General features: G+C 35.7%; 1 protein-coding gene across 3 annotated transcripts in view; it reads left to right on the top strand.

The window, feature by feature from the left end:
- The window catches only part of MACC1 (MET transcriptional regulator MACC1), an 82,111-nt gene extending 56,569 nt beyond the window's left edge, over positions 1 to 25,542 (top strand). For all 3 annotated transcript variants that reach the window (XM_054559417.2, XM_024250438.3, XM_054559418.2), the window contains 3 exons: positions 789 to 2,830; positions 6,642 to 6,830; positions 19,904 to 25,542. In XM_054559417.2, the coding sequence (XP_054415392.1) occupies positions 789 to 2,830; positions 6,642 to 6,830; positions 19,904 to 20,116 (2,444 nt within the window). In that variant the 3' untranslated portion in view covers positions 20,117 to 25,542. The remainder of the gene's footprint in view (positions 1 to 788; positions 2,831 to 6,641; positions 6,831 to 19,903) is intronic.
- The last annotated feature ends 1,395 nt before the right edge of the window (positions 25,543 to 26,937 follow it).

A 26,937-nucleotide genomic window follows, 5' to 3' on the forward strand; every position in this document is an offset into this window, starting at 1 on the left:
AAATTCTTAAGACACTTACTTTCCAAAGTAATAATGCTTCAATTTCTAGTGGTAAAATTATTATTTGCCATTGCAAGCTTGAGTGCAATGTATTCCTTTGATCAATAAAACCAATGGTGGTCTAAATTTTCAATGTTCATTTTATGAATTCCTTTTCCTGAAAAATGTTAATGTTATTAACATTTTTCAATACAAAGTTATAGAATTATCTAATAAATTAATGACTTTCTAATTTAGCATATTGTTTTAAACATTATTTTAAATGTTAACAGATGTATTTGATATTTTCTACATATTCAACATTATCTGAAAAGGAAAATATTAAATTAATATTCTGAATGTAATGAGACCAACAATTCAATGTTTAGAAAAATATGGATAATTGAATAACTGTTTTATTCTATTTGACCAGAAATTTGCTTTTGTAAACATGATACATAAAATAATAAAGCATAAGCACATGCTAGTCTGAGTCATTTTCAAGAAAATGTGTTAAATATATTATTATATCATATTAAATATTTATTTGTTTAGTTTATAAATCATGATGTCTTAAAATAACATTACATATGTTCAAAAAATAACCTGGTAGAAAAAATATTCTTTTCTCATTACATATAAATTTGAGCAAATTTAACATTGAGTTTATGTTAGCTAGTAGACTAGAGATCAGAAAGAAAAATGAAAAGTAAGTCCTGAATTTTTAAGCTATGGGAAAAATTAATCTTGATTATAACTCTCAATGCCACCTTATCTTTGTTTTGCTTTGTCTTTCCTTAAATAACAAGAATGCCAGGACCCAGACTTGCTTCACAATTGGCCAGATGCTTTCACCCTTCATGGTAATAATGCTTCCAAAGTTACAAATCCATTCTGGAATCAACTGTCTGCTTCTAACCCATTTTTGGATGACATAACTCAACTAAGAAATAATAGGAAGAGAAATAATATTTCCATCTTAAAGGAAGATCCTCTTCTTTTCTTTAGAGAAATAGAAAATGGAAATTCTTTTGATTCCTCCGGTGATGAACTTGATGTGCATCAGTTACTTAGGCAGTCTTCCTCAAGAAAATCTGGAAGATCTAAAAGTGTTTCAGAACTTCTGGACATTTTAGACGACACAGCACATGCCCATCAGAGTATACATAACTCTGACCAGATCCTACTACACGACTTAGAGTGGCTTAAAAATGATCGAGAGGCTTATAAAATGGCTTGGTTAAGTCAACGCCAGCTGGCCCGCTCCTGTCTTGACTTGAATACAATTAGTCAGAGCCCTGGATGGGCCCAGACACAACTTGCTGAGGTCACCATAGCTTGCAAAGTAAACCATCAAGGAGGGTCAGTACAATTACCTGAATCAGACATCACTGTTCATGTGCCCCAAGGTCATGTGGCTGTGGGGGAATTCCAAGAGGTGTCTCTAAGGGCTTTCCTTGATCCACCACACATGCTTAACCATGATCTTTCATGCACTGTGAGCCCGTTGTTGGAAATCATGTTAGGCAACCTCAATACAATGGAAGCCCTTTTGCTGGAGATGAAAATTGGGGCTGAAGTAAGAAAGGATCCTTTCAGCCAAGTCATGACAGAAATGGTATGTTTACACAGCTTGGGTAAAGAAGGCCCTTTTAAAATTTTAAGCAACTGCTACATTTACAAAGACACCATCCAAGTCAAGCTAATTGACTTGAGTCAGGTAATGTATCTAGTGGTTGCTGCACAAGCTAAAGCTCTTCAGTCACCAGCTGCCACCATTTGGGATTATATCCACAAAACCACCTCAATTGGAATTTATGGACCCAAATATATCCATCCCAGTTTTACTGTTGTTTTAACAGTTTGTGGACATAATTATATGCCAGGACAGCTTACAATTTCTGATATTAAGAAGTGTGGAAAAAACATATCTCCAGTTGTGTTTCAGCTCTGGGGGAAACAGTCATTTTTACTTGACAAGCCACAAGATTTAAGTATTTCTATTTTTTCCTGTGATCCTGATTTTGAAGTAAAGACAGAAGGAGAAAGGAAAGAAATTAAACAAAAGCAGTTGGAAGCAGGTGAAGTAGTTCATCAACAATTTTTATTTTCTTTAGTTGAGCACAGAGAGATGCACTTGTTTGATTTTTGTGTTCAGGTGGAGCTTCCCAATGGTGAACCAGTTGCACAGTTCTGTATCACTACTCCTGATCCAACCCCAAACCTAAAAAGACTCTCGAATCTGCCAGGCTATTTGCAGAAGAAGGAGGAAATCAAGTCTGCTCCTTTATCACCAAAAATTCTTGTTAAATATCCTACATTTCAAGATAAAACATTGAACTTTACCAACTATGGGGTAACCCTGAAGGCAGTGCTAAGACAAAGCAAGATTGATTACTTCCTTGAATATTTCAAAGGGGACACAATAGCTCTCCTCGGGGAAGGTAAGGTAAAAGTTATTGGTCAGTCCAAAGTGAAAGAATGGTATGTAGGAGTCCTCAGAGGTAAGATTGGACTTGTACACTGCAAAAATGTCAAGGTGATTTCAAAGGAGCAAGTAATGTTTATGTCAGATAGTGTCTTTACAACCAGAAATCTTCTTGAACAAATTGTCCTGCCTTTAAAAAAATTGACTTATATCTACTCAGTTGTATTAACCTTGGTGTCAGAAAAAGTTTATGATTGGAAAGTTTTAGCTGATGTCCTGGGTTACTCACATCTATCCGTGGAAGATTTTGATCAAATTCACGCAGACAAAGAATCAGAAAAAGTTTCTTATGTTATAAAGAAGTTAAAGGAAGATTGCCACACAGAGAGAAATACAAGGAAGTTTCTATATGAACTTATTGTGGTGAGTATTGCTTGATCATGGTAATGAATTGCCATCGAGAATTGTATTAACTTGACAATATTTATAACCAAACATGTGAGGGGAGAAATGTTTAAAAATTCAACAGTCTTAAATACATTAAAGACACTTTATAGCAAATATAGTTTTTCCTACATGATCATAAAACTGGTTTCTTAAACTTGAGATTCAATTGTGATTTCCCCAAAAACCGGGATCATCTTTTAAAAGAAAATAAAAAGTTCTGTTTGTGCTGGGCTTAACAGTTCAGATATGACTTCTCTTCCTGTCTCAAATATTTAGACAACTCTTAAGATACCAGAGAGGCTCCATAACATGAAAGCAAACTAAAGACAACTTGGCCATTGTTAGAGAACTACTTTTCAGTGTGTGTGGGATTTTTTTCTTTTTTCTTTTCTTTTCTTTTTTTTTTTTTTTTTGAGACAAAGTCTGGGTCTGTTGCCCAGGCTGGAGTGCAGTGGCACAATCACAGCTCACTGCAGCTTCAACCTCCAGGGCTCAGCTGCCCAACTAACTCAGACTGCAGGCATGTGCCACCATGCCTGGGTATTTTTTTTTTTTTTAAGGGATGGGTGTCTCACTATGTTGCCCAAGATGCTCTTGAACTCCTGGCCTCAAGCAGTCTTCCCACCTTGGCCTCCCAAAGTGCTGAAATTACAGCCATGAGCCACCACACCTGGCTGTTTCTTTTTTTTAACGTATTACCAATATCCTTTAGCAATTTAATATTCTTATGTATACAATGCATTACAGCCTAAACAATGATATTAGCAATTCTCATCTTAATCCTCATGTTTTAATAGGACTCTGAGGGTCAAATTCTTTAGTGTGGTATTCAACCCAGTGGAAGGCTCAGTGGAGAATTACAAAGTACTTTTTACCTTTAAAGTAGAAATTCAATATTTTATAAAAAGAAAAAAATGAAGATCATATTTCTAAAAATGGTTAAAACATGAGTGTAAAAATAATAATGATTGTTAATGCTTCTCTAGTGCTTATTTAGCCATTAACAACTCTATGGGGTAAGTATAGCTAGTATCTTCATCTTATAGATCAAAGAAACCAAGTCTTAGAAAGTTAGACAATTTGCCCAAGTCCTACAGTTGCCTATTCTTATAGATGGGATTTGAATATTTTTTGGTTTGAAAATCATGCGTAAAGCCACTATGCCTTCATGAAACAAAGTAATGTGTGTGTGTATAAAAATGTTTGTATAAGTACTATATATGTGTAGGTATTTGTATTAAATATTATCATTGTGAAAGGCTGGTGCTCTGTAGAAGGTAAATAAAATTATATAGGCAGGTTCATGCAAAGGAGCAAAGTTTTAATGAAGATGCAAAAGAAGTAGAAAATATTTGGAGGACAAATTTAATCTGTGGCATTAACAATGATTCATATAATAAATATATATAACATTATCTCTCTTTCAATATTTTTGATGATTCTACAGTGATACTTAGAGAAGTTGAAATTCAAAAGCTCCAATATCCAGTTGCTAAGTTGATAGATTTTTTATGGTGTGCTGCATTCTTACCTACCCTGGGACATTCAGAACCATTGGAGACTGAATGTTAGAAGCTGCTCTACCTGGTGGAAGCTGCATGTGCATTTTGTAATAGCTCATTAACTCTCATAGCTCATATTTAATATTCACCTGCAAAGGTTTGAATTGGAAAATTAATTTCTTTTGTTTTTTTAGTGGCCTAAAAATGTTGTAATGGCCAAAGGTCATTAATGATGGTCTGAAAGTTCAAGCCTGATCATACCTGTATTTTTGGGGGTATGATAATTATCAGAGTGCCTCAAATGGCTAATTAGAAAATCTAGTAGAGAGTCCATTCAAGCAGGGAGTTTCCAAGCTTTAGTGGAGGTTTCAGGATTTCTGTATGAAGAGGCTCAGGCCTGGTTCTCTGACTGGCAGGTGATGGAGCATGGGGTATAGAGTTGTCTCTTGAAACTTTATTTGCATAGTAAATATACATATTTCTAGAATTGTATATTGATTTGGGGTGGCAGGAAGCAACCCGATAAGCTGAAAAAGATTGCGGGATCCAAACCCTTTAGTCATCTCTTGACATTGAGACTGGCTGTCCTTATATACTTGACACTCTCTAAAGCACTTCAGCATCCAATTTGATTTTCACAATGATTATGGAAGTTTAGACAAAGTGGAATTAACACTATATTGATTTTAAAAATCATTAAGTAGAGATATTGTGTGATGCATCTAAAGTCTTATACTATGTGGAGCTGGATTTTAAACTCATGTTTTATGACTCTAAGTACAGATCTTTTCCCTAAAACAAGAAACTGGAATATAAAGTAGCAACCCCACTCCGCAGTTAACTAAAAGTACCATCAGGGGCCCGCTAGCTCAGTATTGTTTCTCACTGAGGCTATAACTCTTCCGTATAAAGGTATGGATCCATTTATGTATCAAAACCATGGGTAGTCCTTCTAATTGCATACTTCCAGGGGAATGAACATGCTATCAACTTTCATAGTTGCTTTACTTGCTCATTTATTTTAACTTATTGTTTCATATTGGTAGATAAAGCTCCAAAGTGCCATTAAATAATGAGGGGCTACCAAACATGTTTACAGTAGTTCCCCTTATCCACAGTTTCACTTTCTGTGGTTTGGGTTACCTACCATCAACCATGATTGACAAATAGGTGAGTAGAGTACAATAAGGTATTTTGAAAGAGAAAGGCCACATTCACACAACATTTATTAGAGTATATTGTTATGATTGTTGTATTTTATTACTAGTTATTGTTGTTAATCTCTTACTGTGCCTAATTTATAAATTAGACTTTTCCATAAGTGTGCATGTATAGGAAAAAACACAGTGTGTGTAAAATTTGGTACTATCTGCAGTTTCAGGCATCCACTGGACAGCCTTGAAATGTGACTCCTTCGGATTCTTGGATCTCCTTGGATTCCCCCTCCTAAGGGGGAACTACTTTATTTGCTCATCTGAACAAAGAAGTATAGATAGATGTAATCCCATATTTTAAAAATGGTACTCAAGGCAAAACACAAACTTGTAGACTTGTTTGAAACATGCATGGTTAGGTAAGAGCCTGATGGTTTTCTATTTTGCATTGTAGAAGACTAGGTGTTTTGTCTTTAATACCTTGTACTTTATGTTTAATACCATTATATTGGTGATGAGAGAGAGTATTTTTAATAAATTTATATATATATATTTTAAACTTATAAACATCAATAGCTTTGTTCAAAGTTGAAGGAGTGTCTCTTTTTTTTAAACACAGCAGGCATGATTCTGGGACGTTTTAAGTCATATTTTGGTGAAAATAGAATAATATTTACCATCACCAGTTCACATACACTTTAAAGAAATTCTTGTAGCCAATCTTCTCCTAGAACAAGGCTTTATTTCTCGTGAGTAAATAACTAATCCTAGATTGATAAATTAGAGACTGCCGGAACTTCAGAGTACCATTGGAAGTGTGTAATTTAACTTCCTTTTTTCACAATTAAAGATACAAAGACACATATTAGTTAAGTGGTTTATCCAAGGTCCTATAATTAGCCACTGAATTAGTTCTAAATCTCCCCTAACTCTGGCTTAGTTATGTCTACTGTAGTTTGCTTACAGAATTTGCTTAAATGTAAATCAACTTCTTGAGCTTTAGAAAACTCAATTACATGTGTAGGGAAAAAAAGGACTCCCATTTGTAGAATATGTAATAAAAATTCCAGTTTATAGAGAAAAAAGCCCAAGTTAGTTGCTTTTAACTGTGACATGTAATTGTTGCTGCAGGCTCTTCTGAAAATGGATTGCCAAGCATTAGTTGCACGTCTCATCCGAGAAGCTGCTGTTCTGACTTCAGCTGTCAAGCTTGGAAAAGGCTGGAGGGAACTAGCTGAAAAGTTAGTACGACTCACAAAGCAACAAATGGAGGCATATGAAATTCCTCATCGAGGAAACACTGGAGATGTTGCTGTTGAGGTAAGGCTTTTGTTTGTCTAATTCAATAGTGAAAAGTTGCAGACCAAGTAACACTAATGTAATCAAACCCGTACCACATTCACGGATTCACTGGGGGAATGTCCAAGATGATCCACTAACTGAATCACTGCACTAGTAACTCATCAGTACTATCTGAAATAAACACACACACTCTTAAAAGGCATTGAGAGCCTTTAAAATATTGATGTTTCTTCTTTTGGATTTCATATTCTCATGGCCTTTGATCAATGAATTAATTGATCAAATTGGGCCAGTAAGTAGGGATGGCTATAAGAGCTTGAGTCATAAAACAGGTAAATTTTGAAGGTGGGAGACAGGAGCAAGTCAGGACAATAGAGGAAGATATAATAATATATATTTATCAGCCTCAGGCATAAACCTAGTCACTTATGATAACTAATGCTCAGGGACAAGAAGTATTTAAGAAAGTGGATGTAGAGCCACTGGTGATGAGAGATAGATAACTAAGAGCTTCATTATCTCCTTCACAATGTTGCCTACAATAACTACAGGCATCAGTTGCAGAATGTTAGCACTTAGTACAAAGTAAATATTTACCATGAAAATATTGTTTTTATCAAAACAAATGTATGCTGTTAGGCACAAGTTAGATACATATTTTTCTCCAGATTACCATAAAGAGCTGTGAGTCAATTTTTATTGAATTAAATAAATAAAAATATTCCAGTGAAGGGCACATGTAAAATATTCTGTATCTTTCTCTCAAATGAACAAGCATTTTGAAGATATTTATGTTTAAGGAAATCCTCTCTCTATTAGAGATGACTTGGTGAGGGCAGAAGCTGTATTCTTCACTTTGTTTTTGGCATAGATCTAGGTATTCATTTTTGGAGAAAATTTTCTTACTTTGATGCAACCATTCCAGTTGGGTGAACAGGACAAAGCCACCTTTGCATGAAAAGTAGAGTCAAATCAAGTCAGCTGAATTCCAGCAGCTGCAGTGGAAGTGTCAGCAGGCTGGTTTCTGAGTTCCTACAGCCTGGCTCTCCAGCCAGGGCTTCTCCAAAATAAGACTCTTTAGCCAGGAGCAACCAGGGACTGAGGATGTCTTTCCCCTCAGAGACTACATTTATCTCCATAAACTTAGAAGGGCATTACAGCCTATAAATAAGCGTAAGATAGCATTCGGTGCAGTACACAAAATGGACTCAAGTGTTTACAGAATGAGATGAAAGATAGGAAGCCTTTAAGAAGGAAAAACAAATATTATGAGGGATACGCTCTTCTGATTCGGACATTTCAGTTGACTGATGAAAAAGTTGTCTAATTGAAAGCAGGACCTTTTTTTCTTAATAAGGTTCTGTTTTGAAAGAGTTTTGTTGAGAGTTATTTATCAGAGTTATTTATTCTGTCAGCCTCCTTAAGCATCTGGCTTCTCTCTAATTGTGGTTGTTTATAGTTTGTCTTCCCCTAAATCTTGATGGAGGCCAGCAAACCACCTACTTTTCCATTATTTACTTTTGCACAGCCCAAATCATAAATGACTAAGTCTTTGCCTGAGGCTGATAAACACTCAGAAGCAGAAAGGAAAGCCCCTAGGTGTCTTTCTATGATTCAACTTATTGTGATTAATAGTAATAGTCATCACTCAGATTCATGTTATTAAATACTTAGAAAAATCCACAGTATATTGGCCTGAGGTCATTCCAAATAATATACAGAAATCTTACCTACGAGGTCACTTAACTAATGGGTAAATATATGCTAATTTCCAACCTCCTAAAAAATAGCTGTATAATTTTTCTCTTTGGGAGGAGATTCTTAAATATGATCAATTTACAATTCAAGTAGTTTATTTCAAAGCACACTGATATTAGTTCTGGGTAGGGGGTGCAGAGGGAGGGAAGTGTACTGGGGCAGGGAGATAATCAGATCTAGCGGTTGCTGGGCTGCTTTTTTTCCTGTATGTCATTTCCTCAGAGGGCACACACTCCAAAAATTGCCTTCTATGTGTGCCAATGCCTGCAGTTGGGCTCTTTCACTTACTTTCTCTCCTTTAACTTCTTTCTCTTCCCTTTGTTCTATTTTTATTGTATCTTAGGGAGAGTTATCTGGCACTGACTCCGTGACAGGCACTGTTCTGGAAATATTACAAAAATTAACTAATGTAATCCTTTCAATAAAAACTTATGGGGCAGACACTAATATCTAAGATATAGAGAGGATAAGTAACTTGCTTAAACATACACAGCTAGAAAGTCCTGGAACCATGTTTAGAGCACAGACATTTGACTTCAGAGTCCATGACTTTAACCATTACACTCTGTCCATCACTGTTTACTACGGTGACTAAGTTGCAGAGTCAGAAGGTGCAGCCAGGGTTAAGCAACTTGTTTGATTTTTTATTTGTCTTCTTTTCAGGCCACGTAAAGTAGCCATGATACTATCAAAATTTGCCTCAAAATTAAATCTTTACCAAGCCTCAAGCTGGTTAAAAAATGAAGCATATTAATAATATATTTGTCAGATTTTCTGAATACCTTAACCATTTCTTAATTTTTTCTAAGGTGAAGAAAAAGCCTCTATTTGGAAACTTTTGAGAATGTCACTTTTTAAATTAACCATCTCCTCAAGTTAAATTTTAAGAAATGTTACTCAACTTTTCTAATGACATGGTAATTACTACATAAAAGCAAAGCTGTAAAGCTTGGAATCCGATAATAAGCAAAGTGTGTTTTTCAGAGTATTTCTTTCAGAAAAAATGCACTTATGCTATACAAAGATGTCACTATTGCCAAGGTTCTTCCGTGAAAGATAGTGAAAATTTATTGGAGTTTTCTGAATATATTTAGAGCTTTAATTTTTTAAAAAAGGAATCAATAGAATATTAGAAAAACAGCTCACTTTTTAAATGTTGAATTTTACAAGGGGACATGCTGGGGATTCAGAGATAAGAAATTCACTGGCCTAAATTGGGTGCTCTTCACTTAGCCTTCTAGGGATGGTTACCACAAATGACGATAATTTTTCTATGACTCCCTCATTGGCCCCCTTGCTTAACAATATAGATTATGCCATTTTTATCTTGTTTAGTAAGGACATATATTCACCAAGGACACTAAAGTTTCACTTCCTTTCTTTTTTTTTTTTTCTTTGAGACAGTGTCTGGCTCTGTCACCCAGGCTGGAGTGCAATGGCAGGATCTCAGCTCTCTCTAACCTCCACCTCTCAGGTTCAAGAGATTCTCCTGCCTCAGCCTCCCAAGTAGCTGGGATTACAGGCGCATGCCACCATACCTGCCTGATTTTTGTATTTTTAGTAGAGATAGGGGTTTCACCATGTTGGCCAGGCTGGTCTTGAACTCCTGACCTCAGGTGATCCACTCACCTCAGCCTCCCAAAGTGCTGGCATTACAGGTGTGAGCCACCACTCTGGCCTCACTTCCTTTCTTCAATTACCTTTGCCCACTGGGCTCTACCTCAGCCAAAGACACCAATAGTCCTGTTGATAATGGTTTCTTATCTGACCTGCCAGAATGGGCCACTCTCCCAATGGAAGCCAGTGAAGTCAATGTTCCTAATGGTAATTTTTTTTTCGTCTCAGAAATTACTCACCTGTAGAGATTCATAATTGGGAAGATGTATTTTAAGTCTATTTGTAGTCACCATTTAATCAATGCAGATCTAATATTCCTTTGTATCTTGTATTCACAACCTGTTCCTCATTTTCTGACTGGCTGCTGGAGAGTTCAAAGTACTTTATTCTAAGCCTAGATTAAAGATGAGGAAGTTGTTGATTTTCAAGAAGTTTTATTAATTTTCTATAAGTGAATGAATTCCATATGGAATTCTTTCCACTTGTTTAGTATCTTATATCTGTATTCTGGCCTTCAGTATTTAATTCATCCATATACTTAATGCTTATTCTGGGTCTATCAGTTCTGGACATTGGTTTAGGAGCCATAAAAAACACAAAATATGATTATTTTTTCCTTAAAAAACAGGTTTTATTTTGGCCTGGGAATTGGGATAAACTATTAATATTTGAATTGTTATAATATTTCTTAAAAGTATATGACTAGATGACAATGGTAATAGTTGTAACTTACCAAATGTTCATTGTCAGCTAGTCATTATGAGCATTTTCTTTACAGTATCTCTATTATTTCAATATACTTTGTAAGGAAAACATTATAGCCATCTGCTCTTTACATATATACAAACTGAAGGTGAAGGTATTTGTGTAATTTATCCAGTTACATGGCTATTAAGTGCAAGTACTTAGATCTGAATTCACGTTGTCTTGTATAAAGTCCTAACCACTGTATTATACTAATGATAAGCCCTTTCAAATTTAACTTATTTAAAAAATATCAAAGTGGTGAGGAGTAATTAGGAGACACATCCTAGCTTTGAAGGATGGGTGGCCTTTGAGTAATTGGAGAGGAATAGAAGTAGACTTCAGTGCTTCTAAATATCAGTGAGCTCTAGGGACCACTGAGAAGATGTTGCCAGGAGGGGAAAGTTCGCCTTAATGATTACTGGGTGATGTGGTCAGGTACATATGTTGGTATCAATGGAGGGGAGTTTTCAATGACGACCAGAGCATAGAGGTTAAGATTCTTGGCTGGACTTCTGTTCCACCTCTACCATCTGTTAGCCCTCAAGCCTTGGGCAAATTACTTTACTTTTCTGGGAATCTATTTTGTGTGTCTGTGAAGTAAGGAGAATAATACTGTCTTACTCACTGGATGTTTAGAAGATCAAATGAGATAATAAATGTGTAATATTTGGGACAATGTTTTGCATATTGTAATCACTAAATACATATTATTTATTATTTTAATGAAGAGGAAGAGGAAAAGGTGAATTTGACAACTATATAACATTGAGTAATTTTTGGAAAATAGAATAAATTACACTGTTTTTTTAGTAATGTGACTGAGAGTACCTATAGGAAGAATGTAAGGAAAAAGTTAGCAGTTATTTCAAGGTTTCTCATCTGAGAAACTGGCAGAATAGCAATGCATGGAAAAAAATGAGATAAAGTCTTGGCTGATCAACTTATTTCTTATGGGCTTAACAACACTTAATTTTCCTTGGAAATTATCTCTCGCAAAAGTTAAAAGAAATGTCCTTGGGCTATATGGTTTTCTGGCTTACATGGCAACTTCTGGATTCTGCTTACAGGGATGTTGAATTATCAAGTTCTGTATCAGGGCCTGGTTCAGTTCTAGCCTTGGTACTTAATTCTTTTGTTTGCTGTTCTTTTGAAATGAGAAATATATTTATAATTTCTTAGAGAAGGGAAAAGTATTATATGGAAATTCACATACCAGTTGTAAAATGTATAGAATGATATCTCAAATCTTCATTTTTTGAACTAGAGATTTGGCACAGTGATGTTATTTAGATTACCATTGTCTACTTTGTATAATTCTATACTTGTTACAAACTTTAATTTCAAAAAGATACTCCATTTTGGGAGGAATGAGGTGAGAAGGAAAACAAAAATAGCACAGTGAAATTTCTGGGGTAACACACTGTATTCCTGTGATCTTTGACTTAATTCTATATTATATACTGAAAATCAAATAGAAATAACATGCATATTAAGTTAAACATTATTAAGAAAATTTAAAATGGATTTAAAGACACTATTTAATTTTGACTTTAGGTTTTCTTTTTCAAGCTTTAGTACTAGGGAACATAAACAATAAGGAATTTCAGAAAACCAAAATCCAACTATGTGTAAGACCAAAATCAGCATTTGTTAGAACTGCTTAATAAAGAAATAAAGTTGTAGCAATACTTTAGTAAAATGGCCCTAGATTTATAGCAAGGTTACCTGGGTTCTTTTCCTGGATAGTTGACTGTGATTTTGTTACTTAACTTTAAACTCAACTATAATTAGCATTAATTGAGCACTTAGTGTGTGCCGAAAACATTTACATCCATTCCTTTGTATACTTAGCAATTCTTTTATAGCATTGGGTACACCTTTTTTCTCATTTGCCAGAAGGGGAAAGCAAGGGCCTAAAGAAAGTTGATAGCTTATCTAAGATCCTGGAGCTACTAAACCAAGAGTCTAGATTTAAACCAAGATGTGTGCTTCTAAATCCAGAGCTCGTGACGCTGTATTTTTTCATTTGTTTTAATGTTTACATCGAAAAATTAAATTGAAGAAGCCCAGTTTCTTTAAACATTGATGTCAGTTGTCTCCATGAATATATGTTTTTGGCAGGGGTATAGGTGGCAGTGATGATGAGGAGGCAATGAGGAATCCTCCCAACTAGGAATTGGTAAGATGGCTTAACCAGCAGGTTTTCCTATAATGTTAGACTATTTAAGCAGATGCACTAGCAAGGAATAGGTCCTCTATCTTCCTCTGGCTCGTGCTTAACCCCTGAAGTTCCAAGTGGTTATTCTTACCCAAATTTAGCTGGTTGTCCCCAAATAGACTTTTTCAATGGAAACTTGTGCCAAGTTTTAACCAAGCAGCATCTCCCTCGTGAGGACATAGGGGCCCCCAGATATGTTAGCCTCCCTTCTCTTCTGAAGACAACAGCAATCTTACCTTCAACAATATTTATGTACTTACTAATTATAGGTAATGTTAAATGTTAAAGCTTACCTGAATATTGTAAATGATGTACTGAGGATAGAACACATGTAATAATCATTAAGAAGGCAACCTTGCCTTATTACTTCTTCAGCTAATGGTACTGAAAATGAAATGTTGTTCCTATAAGTTTATGGGAAAAGTAAGTGGATTACTAATCCTTTAATGTGACAAAATGTAATTATCCAAAAGTAGTTAAAACCAATTGCATTCTTTATGCTATTCATATTTTATAAGCTAAAAAAAGACATACAATGCTATGCTCAAATCTGAATTTCTTTTACTCATGTTGCATTTCATTTTCTAGTGCATTATCTAATGAGTCTTATTGGCTTCTGGGAATGAGCACTCTAAATTTGGAAAACTATGTATTTTTTGATTTTATTCCTATTTCATTTATTTGGCATTCCACTTATTACTTTTTATTGCTCCATTACTTTTTACTTTGTCCTATAACACTGAAAAGATAACCTAAGACACACTTCTTCCACACAAAACCTGGAACTTTGGAAAACTGCTCAATTTTATATGTTAAATACTTACTCATGCTGCTGCCCTTTTTTATAAAAACAAAAGCACATAGATGAAAAGTTAACAACTATGTGCTTTTATCAGCCTCACGCTTCCTATTCAAGAATGAAACTGCAACATCGTGAAGTTACCGTTAAAAATCTAAGAATAGAGGCATAAGAATGCAGCCTATGTATTAAATATTTGTGACAGAAATGAGAAGGCTGAGATAATTTTTGTGGTTAAGAATAATTTAACAACTAAAAAGCAAACCCTCAGGAGCATGCTTTCCTTTAGATTTTTCAAAACACAAGTGCAGAGTTTCTGCATATCTTTTCTTAATCATAACATTGAGCAAGAGAGGAAGAACTATTTTTAAAACACAGAATAGATACAAGACAACGTAAATTTGAAAGAGATCTTGGCTGTCTGCAACTCCTTTCTAGCCTTCGGAGGATTAAATGTTAGTCAGTCCGGAAAGAAAATTATTTATTCTACCCATTTTATTCCTTCAAACATTTCCAGAAAAGATGACTTCATTTTCTTTGTAATTTATTACAAAATCTAGAATTTTTTGTGACCTTACTGGGTAGGTATTTTAGGGCAAATTTCATAGAGTTTATTGTTAATTAATGTACACAAATTACCTCTTATGTCTCTGCCTTGGATAAAATGTATTTACTGTTTAAGAAAACCAGAATGAAATGAGATAAAAAATGCAGAAAAAATAAAATAAAAGTATCTTTAGAACTTGTGTCCAAATGTTCATATAGCTATTCCACAACGGACAATTAAACAACTGATTAGCCTATTTACTGTATTGATGAGACCTGGACCATTAATCAGGTTTTGTTAAGGCTAAGCTCAAATAGAGATCTACTTTTTTTTTTTTTCTTTTTGAGATCCAGGCTGGAGTGCAGTGGCGTGATCTTGCCTCACTGCAACCTCTGCCTCCTGGGTTCAAGCGGTTCTCCTGCTTCAGCCTCCCAAGCAGCTGGGACTACAGGCGCGTGCCACCACGCCTCACTAATTTTTGTATTTTTAATAGATACACGGCTTCACCATAATGGCCAGGCTGGTCTCGAACTCCTGACCTCATGATCCACCCACCTCAGCCTCCCAAAGTGCTGGGATTACTTGCGTGAGCCACCACCCCCAGCCTAGAGATTTACTTATTAAAGGAAAACATAGTTCCCCAAATTTAATATTTTTTATCAGTGTATTAAGTACATAACTCTTGACATATGCTTTTGTTCCCATTCCTTCTCAATTTCTCATGATAGTTGCCTCTCTAATTTTGTGCCCTACCTAACTCTATAATGATTTTAACATCCTTTTGTATTTATGTTGCTGCCAAAGGAAGTTAACCTTTCTTCTTGGGTGCTTTATATATGCTACCTCTTTAAGCCTCATTAACCTTAAATTCTCCATATGGCAAAGCTAAGATTCAAACCCAAATCCCCTTGCCATCATAGAATATTACTTTAAAAAATTTTTTCTTTTTAAAATACCTCTATTTTCTACTGCTGCTTGTTCTGGTAGGATATTACTTTTTAAATTTTTTTTTTCTTTTTAAAATACCTCTATTTTCTACTGCTGCTTGTTCTGGTAGGATATTACTTTTTAAATTTTTTTTTTCTTTTTAAAATACCTCTATTTTCTACTGCTGCTTGTTCTGGTTCTGTCTCTCTTCCCTTGACACTCAAATTTCAGATGTGACCCATTTGTTTGGTGTCTTCCATTTCTTTGATACCTGTTTGTACCTGTCGTATGCCCCCGACTATTCTCTTGAAACTGCCTTCTCCAATTTACCAAAGTCCTGCTAATTTCCAAAATCCTGGATTTGCCAAGTTTTTCTTTATATTTCCACATTGTTAATTGTTACAGGTAGCAGTGGAGGTAACAGAAAAGGGAAGTCCTCAGTGTTACACTGGCATATGTTTAACAACCAACCCTGCAAAGGGAAAAAACCTAAACTTATAGCTTTTGTTAATGTTCTTAGTGTAAATATTCCAATCGTAAATCATTTTAACCTACCATTGTGGTGTCACTGAACATGGAGTTGGGAGGATATCCAGGGAGCTTGTGTGAGCTGGCTCCAGCAAGCCAATGCATGTCCTTTTTGGGATGTTATTATACTTCTTGGCTTTTGCAAGATGAAGCATGTGATTCACTTTCTTTCCCTTTGACTCCAGCTTCTCCCCATCCTTTTATTGCTTCTATTTCTCTCTTGTAGCCACTAATAATTGACTTAGTTGAGAATTAAATTTTGTATCCCTTTATTCTCTTCCTTGGCGTTTTCTTCTACTCTCATGTGTTTTGCCATCCCTGTAGCACAAGTGATGCTAAACCCTTGTCTGTCCTCTCAAGGTCATCTCCCCATTCCAATTGTAATTTTTTATCAGATACCCTCCCTTTTGCTTGATATTCAGTAGGGCTGAAAATAGGCTCTTTAGCTTGCCCTTGCCAAAAAATAAGTACTTTCTTCTCTATCCTATTAAAAAGTATACATGCAAACTATATGCCAGATACTTCATGAGGTATTTTGAACACAAAATTTGGGAATGATTATCCATATTTTATAGATTAAAAAAATTCCAAACTGAAATAACTTGATTAGTTTATCAAATTGACCTATCAAATAGGCAACAGAACTCGGATGTAGACACAGGACTCTGACACCCAAACCTATCTTTCTTTCCATTATAGTATCAGTGAATACAACAATCATTTTTTCTCACACTGATTTAAAATACGCAAGTAATTTTTGAGTTTTTCTGTTATTATCACATCCTATTTAATCCCTTGTGCCAGTGTTTGTGCAAGTGTCTATCTCCTTCCTACGCTATAAGCTTCTAAAAGCAAGAGTCATGCAATATTCATCATTTTATTTCTTACTGTAACAAAATTTATTGTAGTGGAAGGTACTCAATAAACCTTGATTTGATAAGTGACATAGTTAATGAACAATGATAATGTTGAATATTTTCATTGTATTTATGCTATAAAAGTGTTTCTCTATCATCTTTGTTGAGAGCTACCAATGATTTTGTATGTAGAAGATGAATTTTTGCACCAAAGGAATATTCAGGTTTAATTTGCTGCAATGAGGAAGAAAAATGGAATACAGAGTATGCTCATATTTTAGTGTAAATCATAAAGTTTACCAATGCCCTATTGTTTTCAGCCCAATGCTCTTTTACCCATTTCTAGCCAGATTATGGTTTACACTCTAGGGAATCTCAAATCAGTTTAGGGCAATATTCCCCCTTGCATTTCAGACAAATTCAGGGGACTCGTGGGAAGTCTTTACACCTTCAAAAATCTTAATTAGAACCAAGGACTCAGTATTGTACCCAAATTTCTCTGATTTGCAAGAGCTGTCGACACTACTCTGTTGCTAGTACAAATTGCCAAATGTAGGGTTGGGCATGGTGGCTCATGCCTGTAATCCCAGCACTTTGGGAGGCTGAGGTGGGCGGATCATGAGGTCAGAAGATCAAGACTATCCTGGCCAAGGTGGTGAAACCCTGTCTCTACTAAAAATACAAAAAAATTAGCTGGGCGTGGTGGCACGTGCCTGTAATTCCAGCTACTCGGGAGGCTGAGGCAGGAGAATTGCTTGAACCAGGGAGTCGGAGGTTGCAGTGAGCTGAAATCACACCACTGCACTCCAGCCTGGGCGACAGAGTGAGACTCTGTCTCCAAAACAAAACAAAGCAAAACAACAACAACAACAAACAAATTGCCAAATGTGAGGACGTTATGTGGTGCTTTGCGTAAGTGCATGAATAGATGTGTCATCGGACCTTTCCTGAATCTGTAGTTTCTATTTTTTGCATCACCTGTGGTATTTCCTGCCCTCAACAGCATGGAGAAGCTGCTTCTTGATTGAGTGTGCCTAAGGGCTCCTCTATACATAGCAATTCACAGTCCTGCAGCAAGGTAGGCCATAGTTACAGAGCTTTTCTTCCCATGAAAGTAGGGGGTCCATTTTGGCTGCTTTTGACTATAAAAGTTTATTTGAATCTGTAGTGTAGTGGACAACCCCAAAATTACCCATTTATAATTCTTGAGATGTCTGTTTTCTGCGATGCTTTACGCTAATCTACTATGCCATCCCCTTTTTACAGAAATGTTTTAAGTTGCTGTTTATCATAAAATATCTCCAAATACATCATTTATCAGACTCAATCACTAGCAGACTTAAAACAGTCTTAGAAGCCTTTAGCTATAAACACCATTATTTTAAAAAATACATGACAATTTGAACCAGTTCGTTGAGCATCAGGGACTTATAAATGAATAGAAGGTAGTATCCACATCTCAGAGATTTTATGGACAGAATATACCCACTACAGAATAATCTATTTGTTTAGTGATTCTTTGCAACTGAGCAGTGACAACCAAGATTGAGTCTGACAAAAAAGGTTCCATTACTATCTCTCAACTGATATTCCATTGTTGAGAAACTAGTGGCAATTGTACTTTGAGATGTTTGATTTCAATGTAAGTCTTCAGAAATATAGATGAGCAGATGCCTCATTCACATTCTATCAGACTTAGAAGATAAAATTATTAATCTGCTTGGTGAGGGTAAAACTTATATACAAAAATCTGAGATGATTTTTGTTGCTGCATCATATACCGATATGGCATAACTTTGATAATTGTCTTTTATTCTCTACCTTGCAAAATTAAGCTTTGTCAAGAGAGACAAGGAAATGGCTGTTCATGGCTTCCCAGGAATGCCAATTTGGACAAATAACATTAAATTGTCCTTAGAGCCTTTTATGTGGATTGAATCAAATACATAATGGAACTCCCTATTTAGGTCTTTAATTCTTTTAACTTTAAAATTAGACTATATGAGGATATTGGAGGATGGTGAAAATTATATGCCAAGGCTTTAGTTCATGTGATATTACTGAACTGTGATAGAGGTTCTACTTTAAAAGGGCAGTTCTGCATGATATTTAGCTCAGAGTCTATGTTCCTACATTTTGCAAGTGATAGAATCACAACCAAATTAGTTCAGTGAACCCCCCAAAATATGCAAATAATAAAGTTTATATTTCAAATATTCCAATTATAAGTACAGGGTTCATTTTGTTGTTTCCCTAGAGAAAATTCATTTTAAGGTGCTGTGTGTGTGACGTATGTGTGTGTGCTTGTGTGTGTGTGTGTGTATTCTACAATTTGTCTTATTTGGTCTGCCTTTGTCTCTATTCTCTCTGTAGCCTGGTTGCCTTGGTTACCGTTACATACATGCTTGTATGTGAAGTTTCTCTTTGACGTACATTTATTTCTATGGAAACAATGACATCATTGTTATGGGTAGGTGCTTAGGAAAAGCAAAAAGAAGCAGCATTGAATATTGGTTTTTCTTTTGATTATAAAATATATCATGAAATAAATATTTTAAATTAGAGAACTATATTTTTGCTTTCATCTTGACTTGATCAAGAAGCTAGATTTTTGCTTGTTTATAGACTTGCTCGAGTAAAATGATTTAAAATGTTAAATATACTATTTCTCTCCTGATATATTATTTGGTGTCATAAAACTCACCACAGATAGGTATAATAATAATAATTAACCTTAAAAGTCTCTCAAATAGTAAAAAGGCTATCTCAATAACATTTGTTACCGTCAAAAAATTGTGCAAGGAATTTTATATTCACATTAAGGCAACAGCAATGTATAGATGATGGATCAAGTGAAAAAAGGCCCTATTTGTAGTTATTATTTTTAAAATCTCTAGTTTTAAAAACACAGGGATATAACAGGAAGCTGATAGTTATTAAACCATATTTTCTATGACATCAAATAAGTCCATGTATAATTGGTATTCCATTTTATTTTAAATCTTAAGAGGCTTTTTACATCTTTTTTTTTAAAAATGATTTTCCTCTCCTTTCTGCTTCCACACTACTCCAATCTATTTATTTTCTTTATAGATGATGTGGAAACCTGCCTATGATTTTCTGTATACCTGGAGTGCTCACTATGGAAATAACTACAGAGACGTGTTACAAGACCTTCAGTCAGCTTTGGACAGAATGAAAAACCCTGTGACTAAACACTGGAGAGAATTAACTGGAGTTTTAATACTAGTAAATTCTTTGGAGGTTTTGAGAGTAACTGCATTCTCCACTTCTGAGGAAGTATAGAAATAAAGGGTGTGTTTTTGAGGGGAGGGAAAATGAGGTAATGGTGTGTGTGTGTGTGTGTGTGTGTGTGTGTGTGTGTGTCTGTGTGTGTGTCTGTGTGTGCGTGTCTGTCTGTGTGTGTGTGTAAGAAAGAAAGGATCTCAGAAAAGCATTATATTAATTTTCTTCGTGCTCAAAACCAATTTTTTTTTCTGATGAAAGCACAGCCTAACTGATAACCAAGATGGGTTTTATCCTCAAATATGTATTTTTGTGTATGTTTCAAATACAAGTATTAGGCTGCTTTGCTCTTAGAAAGGAAAGAAAAAAGAAAAGTGCCCTCTCTCTCTTTCAGTGTTATTTTAAATTTACTAAGTTAAAGCTGTTTGAATAATTACATCACACAGATATCTGGGTAAACTAGAGACTATCAACATGAACAAGGCAGTGTTCCCAGGAGGCAGCTAGAAAGAGGGGAAGCAAGCACACACCCTGTGGCCAGTCACGGCTGCCTGCTTTTCACACCTGACCTCTTCAGTACATCATTGGGGTTCGCCAGCATCACCCCCATTTTTCATGAGGAGAAACTCAGAAGTGGAGAGAACGTCTGAGGCTACATAGCCAGTACAAAGTAGGTTTTCTGCTTGAAAAACCTGTTTCTATTTCTTTTTAAAAAATCATACTGCATAACAGAATAGTAAAAACAAAATGCATGTTAAGACTTACAGGGAAACAGTCGCCGTTTCATTTTAAGTGAGACTTGCTACTCTTTTTCATCATCTCTTGAAAGACTGACAGAAGGAAAAATATGACTTACCAGAAATCTGTTGTCTGCATGCATGGACCTAGTGTTTTCATCACCTTCCTTCAGCATCTTGGAACCTCTCTAATCCTGCCTAACTTGGGACTTTTTCTGCAGGATTATAATGTAAAATAGTTATTTAGCTCTTGGAGATTTTTAATAATGTGAGTTATTATTAAATAACCACCACCAGAAACTTGATTAACTTGATTACACTGTTGAGTAGAGAGGTCTTAACCACCAAAAACACTGATATCTTTATGTTGGCATGCTCATGCAAACACATCTGTGTGTGTGTGTGTGTACCACAGTGTTTTATAAAGCACAGCCTAACTGATTATATTGGACAAAAATTATATAGGACCTTGGGTCAGTATAAATGCTAATGGCTGGCAAAGTTCACAAAGAGATGTTCTGTGCTTACTCATCTGTTCAATCCTCTGGTTGCCTGCCAGTGTTTATGTGTGTATTTGGACAGATATTCATTTATTGTCATTCAGTCAATAGGTAGAGTGTATGTGTCTATTTTCTGGCAGGCATATAGATGCTTGAGGCTAATGGGAAAAAACCAGCATGAACTCTGACTTCAGTAGTGCTAAGTAATAGATAATTTTAAAAAATGACACCGTTAAATATAAAATGGCATGCATAATAACAGTTGCAATGGAGAGGTTGTGACGCTACGAGATATAAACATAGAGATGCCATCATATGAAACTGGAAGTGGGGGTGGGTCAGGGAAATTTGTTCTTGGAAAGAAATAATGAATCTGAAGGAAAAGTAGGCATTGTCCTGGTGTGGTGGGGTGTAAGCAGTGATCCCACAAAGCACTGAAGCTCTTAGACGGGTTGGAGCTGAATAGGTGCAGATAGCAGGGGTGAAGGAGTGAAAGGATAAAAGATTCAAGGATGAGATGAGGATGGAGCAAGAGGAAGCCACATTAGGGCCATTAAGGCTGCTAGAATTTAGAAAGAAAACACACAGCCTCAAAGAAATGTGGGTAAGCCAAATAAGGATTTTGTTTTGGGAACCTGAAAAAAAGATGTCCATTTGGCTAAAAAGTAAAAGCAGAATCTTTTTAGAGCTTTTAATATACCCACCCTGGGATATTTGGTATGCTGGCAATGGTAATTCAAATTGGGGTTTAAGAATAATCTTGGCCAGGCGCGGTGGCTCACGCCTGGAATCTCAGCACTTCGGGAGCCCGAGGCGGGCAGATCACGAGGTCAGGAGATCGAGACCATCCTGGCTAACACAGTGAAACCCCGTCTCTATTAAAAATACAAAAAAATTAGCTGGGTGTGGTGTTGGGCGCCTGTAGTCCCAGCTACTCGGGAGGCTGAGGCAGGAGAATGGCGTGAACATGGGAGGCGGAGCTTGTAGTGAGCCAAGTTCATGCCACTGCACTCCAGCCTGGGTGACAGGCTGTCTCAAAAAAAAAAAAAAAAGGAACAATCCTTAGGGCTTTCAATATTTATATTTGATGATAAGGGAACACAGCCTGACCAAAGAATTATGTATACATATCCAAGGACAGAATTTATTTTAATTAAAAATAAATTATGAGAGAAGAAAAAAACCCACAGTTTTTACTTTCAGAACACAGTCATTTTTAGTGGTGATTTTGCTTTCTTTAGAACATTCTTGGAATCTTATTAACATGTCAGCTAACCAGAGAATTTTGGGAAGGGATAGTGGGGATTAATAACTGGGTTTTTCCAGGCTCCAAGATCTGAGAAGACAGAGATCTTGTTAGCTGATTAGTGTAGTAAGATTAAATAAATAATTTCAGGTTTACATTGCATCATGTATTATGATTGCGATTGAGAATAATAAGAGTTTAAAAAATGAAAAACAAGATCTCTGTAATTTAAGGATGAAACAATGGTTTAAATATTAATACACACAAATATATTTTATAATCTTGTAACAAATCCTTCCAGGAGAAAATTATTTTTTTTTGAGCTAGAGTCTGGCTCTGTTGCCCAGACTGGAGTGCAGTGTTTCAGTCTTGACTCACTGCAACCTCTACCTCCACGGTTCAAACGATCCTCCTGCCTCAGCCTCCCAAGTAGCTGGGATTACAGGTGTGCACCACCATGTCCGGGTAATTTTTGTATTTTTAGTGGAGACAGGTTTCACCATTTTGGCCAGACTGGTCTGGAACTCCTGACCTCAGGTCATCCACCTGCCTCGGCCTCCCAGCGTGCTAGGATTATAGGCATGAGCCACTGCTCTCAGCCTTCCAGAGGAATTTTAAGCCCATGTCCAAATATTCTGTTTGTATAAATATATTCTAATTTTTAAATAAATAGTTTCTACTTTTCTGAACTTTATATTTTTTCTTGCTATAATGGATTTTCATAATCAGAAAAGATTAAATTAGTAATCATGAATTGCCTTTAATATTTGGCAGTAAGTCAATGAAATAATAAGGCACTTATATCCCATCTTTGACATCATTAAAAGCATCAAATCCCATTAATCTAAAACTTCTTTAAGCATTTTGAAAGCAGAAAATGCTTACATGGTTCTTTCAGTTCCTCAGGCTTTTTGTCTAATGATGCATGACTTAGGATAAGATTTTAATTCAGTGCCCAGCTTGAAACATAGTAATTTTTCTGTATAAGCCACAGATCCTCTACCTCCTTTGTGTTAAAGCCTTCATATGAAACAATTAAGTAGGAGCATTCAATAGTGTGTCATTAACTGTTCATACTAATAAATGGATACAGCACATCTTCATGGCCTGTAATGTAGAACATACTATATAAAGTTTTCAGTTTGGGGATGACTAGGTTTCTGGAAGGAATAGAATGCTAAATCAATGGATGGCATTGGGCTGAGAAACATTGCTGCTACTAATCAGCCTTGAATGTGTAATGTGAGCATACAAAAGAGAACATACATACACTCAAATTTGTACAATGCTATAACTGGAAGTTGATGGACTTGAATTTTTATATTGTGCTACTGTTATGTTTTCTGTAATTGTTTATATCTAAGGAATATTTGAGGTAATATAAAAGAAAAAGAATAATGAACAATGATGTCACTGGAGGCTTTTTACATTAAAATAGATCATTTTTCTTCTTATATATAGGTAAGTCCCTCCTCCTTCTGTATGAACTTTTCTCCCACATGCTGCTGTATGGTTTAGTGAGAGTGAAGTTCTAAAGAACATCAATATGATTGGTGGGATAATCCAAAGACATTTTTTCAGAATAAAATGGCATGTCGAAGGTTTGTTTCTTGCATATATATTTACTGGTCCACAGCACAAAATAAAGTGACCACATATACATAGGAAAGTTGAGTTTGTACACATACAGCATCTGAAATGTATCTGATGTTCAGCATCAAGATTTCACTGAACATTGTAGAAATGTGTATCTTTTGCATGCATATTTTACATTGATTTTCTATTTATGTACATCTAGAAAGTTTTAAGCCTAATAAATAGTTTTGTAATTTTGAATAATAGTGTCAGTTTATATGTGAGGGAGTAGAGACAGAGAGGTTAGCACTGGATAATAATTAGTAAGGCCAAAGGAGAAAATTTCATAGAAAGTATTGTTGTTGTCATAATGAGTATAGCATGAAAGGCTTCTTCTACAAGACACTAGTCGAGGAGTTGAGAGCTGTGGTTTCTAATCTTTGTCCATTATTCCCTATGAGACTGTGGACCTGTCACTTGGCCTCTCTGGTCTTCAGTTTTCCCACCAGTAAAACAAGGAGCTTGAACCAAATGACCTCTAGTGTTCCCCTTGGGTTTAAATGTCTATAAATGTTCAATGACTAGAATGTATTGTGTTTTTCTTTATTCATTTTGCTTTGAGAAAAGAGAATGTGATTTAAGAGTAATAATTTGAATACCAATTATCCACAATAAAATTGTGTCCTCTATGTGTAAGGCATAGCACATTTAGCACACATACATAAGCACACTAAGCACTTTACAAATATCCTCATTTATTCTTTACATAATCTTTTGAAATTGATTATGTAATACACAATGTTTTTGAATAATTGGTGACTTACAGCTATTTAAAACAAACTACAGTATGATGCTTGAGTACTGAGTTAGGAGGTCAGCATTGGTTTCACTAGGAGCTTCTCAAAGCACGCTGCCAAACATGCTCCAGTCTCATTGTCAAGGCCTTAGACCAGGCAATCATTACGGCAGTGGTTCTTCAACTTCAGCAGCAGCAAAACGGTCTGGGAGGGGCTTGGTGAAAGACTGCTGGGCTCGATCACCAGAATTTCTCATTCAGAGGGTCTGGCCTGATCACTTGCATTTCTAATCAGTTCCCAGGGGATGCAGATGTTTCTGGTCCAGGGACCCCAGTTTGAGAACCACTGTATTAAAATTTCCTTCATCTCTATAGAAATGGAAAGATTTTTTATAAGTCCTCTAGTTTGCTTTAAGATAAATGAGATTTCACATAATTCTACTGGAGAAATCGTTTTAAAAATTGTACTAAAGAACCAAAAATCACTTTATATTAAGGCTCTATTTAGAGCAAGTGAACTTTTCATGAGTTAATAAAGGCCCACAAAAATAATTTTGATGGTAAAACTAATTAAAATCTCTGTGTTTCATTTAAAGCATAAACATATTTGAATAAAAATAGGTTAACAATAATTTGGGACATGTATTCAGTATAATTTTAAGATAATTTTACAAAATATATGTAATATTGCATTTGTTTCTGTAAAATATCTTTGGAAAAAGCCTTGTTTTCCCTAGTGTGTTATTTGTTGAATTTCTTGTTAAATGTATTTTTTCCCATTGGAAAAAAGTTTCTAATCAATGTGATCAATACAGCTATCTATATGCCCTGCTTTCACTGTAGAATTAGAAAGTGTTAATAAGGTGATTGGATGTTCTTTCCAAGGATCATATTCCACATTTAAAGAGATGGCGACTGAGAAGAGGTGGCAAGCTAAACCACCTCACTTTGAGATTAATGCAGCACATTTTATCCTCTGCCATCATTTCCTTGTTAATTGTTTTTCTTTGGGTGATTGGAAGAATCTATGGCTTCCTTTTTTCTGTTCTTAAAGATATCAAGACTCTGCCCTTTTGTGACTGGAAGTAGATTTTAAATGTTCCTAATGTTTACATGCTCACTTAAACTCAATACATGGAATTTACTGGGGCATTTAACTTGTTCATGAAAATATAGTGAGTCATTGAAAAATCAAATCTTTAGTTATGATTAAGTTATTGTTTCTACCTAAACTGGTTCTACCAAACTCACTCTTTAAAGCAGAATCTGAAATTGGCAAGTCTGATGTAATGTTGATCTTACACATATTGGATTAAATGACCTAATAGAACTAGCTACTGCACCCCTTCTTAGCAGAGTGGAAAAACTCATTCTATGGGTTTACTCCCAGGAAATACATACTCCGTGCTCACTCAGACATTTTATATCATGACGAAAAATCAAGAAAGGGGTGAAGTGGAGATAGGGAAGAGTTCGATTATGGTGTAATGAAAGAAGGCTGCCTATTCATGACAATGGAAACTTTGTCTTCCTCTCTTTGTGTTGGAATTTTTTTTTTTTTTTTTTTTTTTTAGACAAGGTCTCCTTGTCTCACCCAGGCTGGAGTGCAGTGATGCAATGATCACCTGACCTACATCCACCTTCCAAGAGTAACAATGCTCCTGTGACCTTCCAAATCTTACATAGATTTCTCTGTGGTCAACTCTAATCAGCAACACTCAGAGACACTCAGTGAAGAAAGCCCTGGGAAACACTGTTTAGTTTAGCCCAGGGGAAATTACAAGGCCATGTCACCTTGAAACCGGAACATGAGGAGAGGTGAGGCTGGAGCTGCTGCAGCCATTTTGTTACCATAAAGGGAAAGCCCAGAGCTGCTGGGCAGCTTTGTGGAGCCCAGGGATGAAACTAATATAATCAAATGCAGATAGGAGAACTAACAAAACAAGAACAAAACGCAGGTTTGATCACACTCTTCAAGCCTTGGATACTGGAATGCCTGAAACTGCCTCCTGGAGTTTTTAGTTGTG

The sequence above is a fragment of the Pongo abelii genome, chromosome 6, assembly GCF_028885655.2.
Source record: "Pongo abelii isolate AG06213 chromosome 6, NHGRI_mPonAbe1-v2.0_pri, whole genome shotgun sequence".
Classification (NCBI taxonomy): domain Eukaryota; kingdom Metazoa; phylum Chordata; class Mammalia; order Primates; family Hominidae; genus Pongo; species Pongo abelii.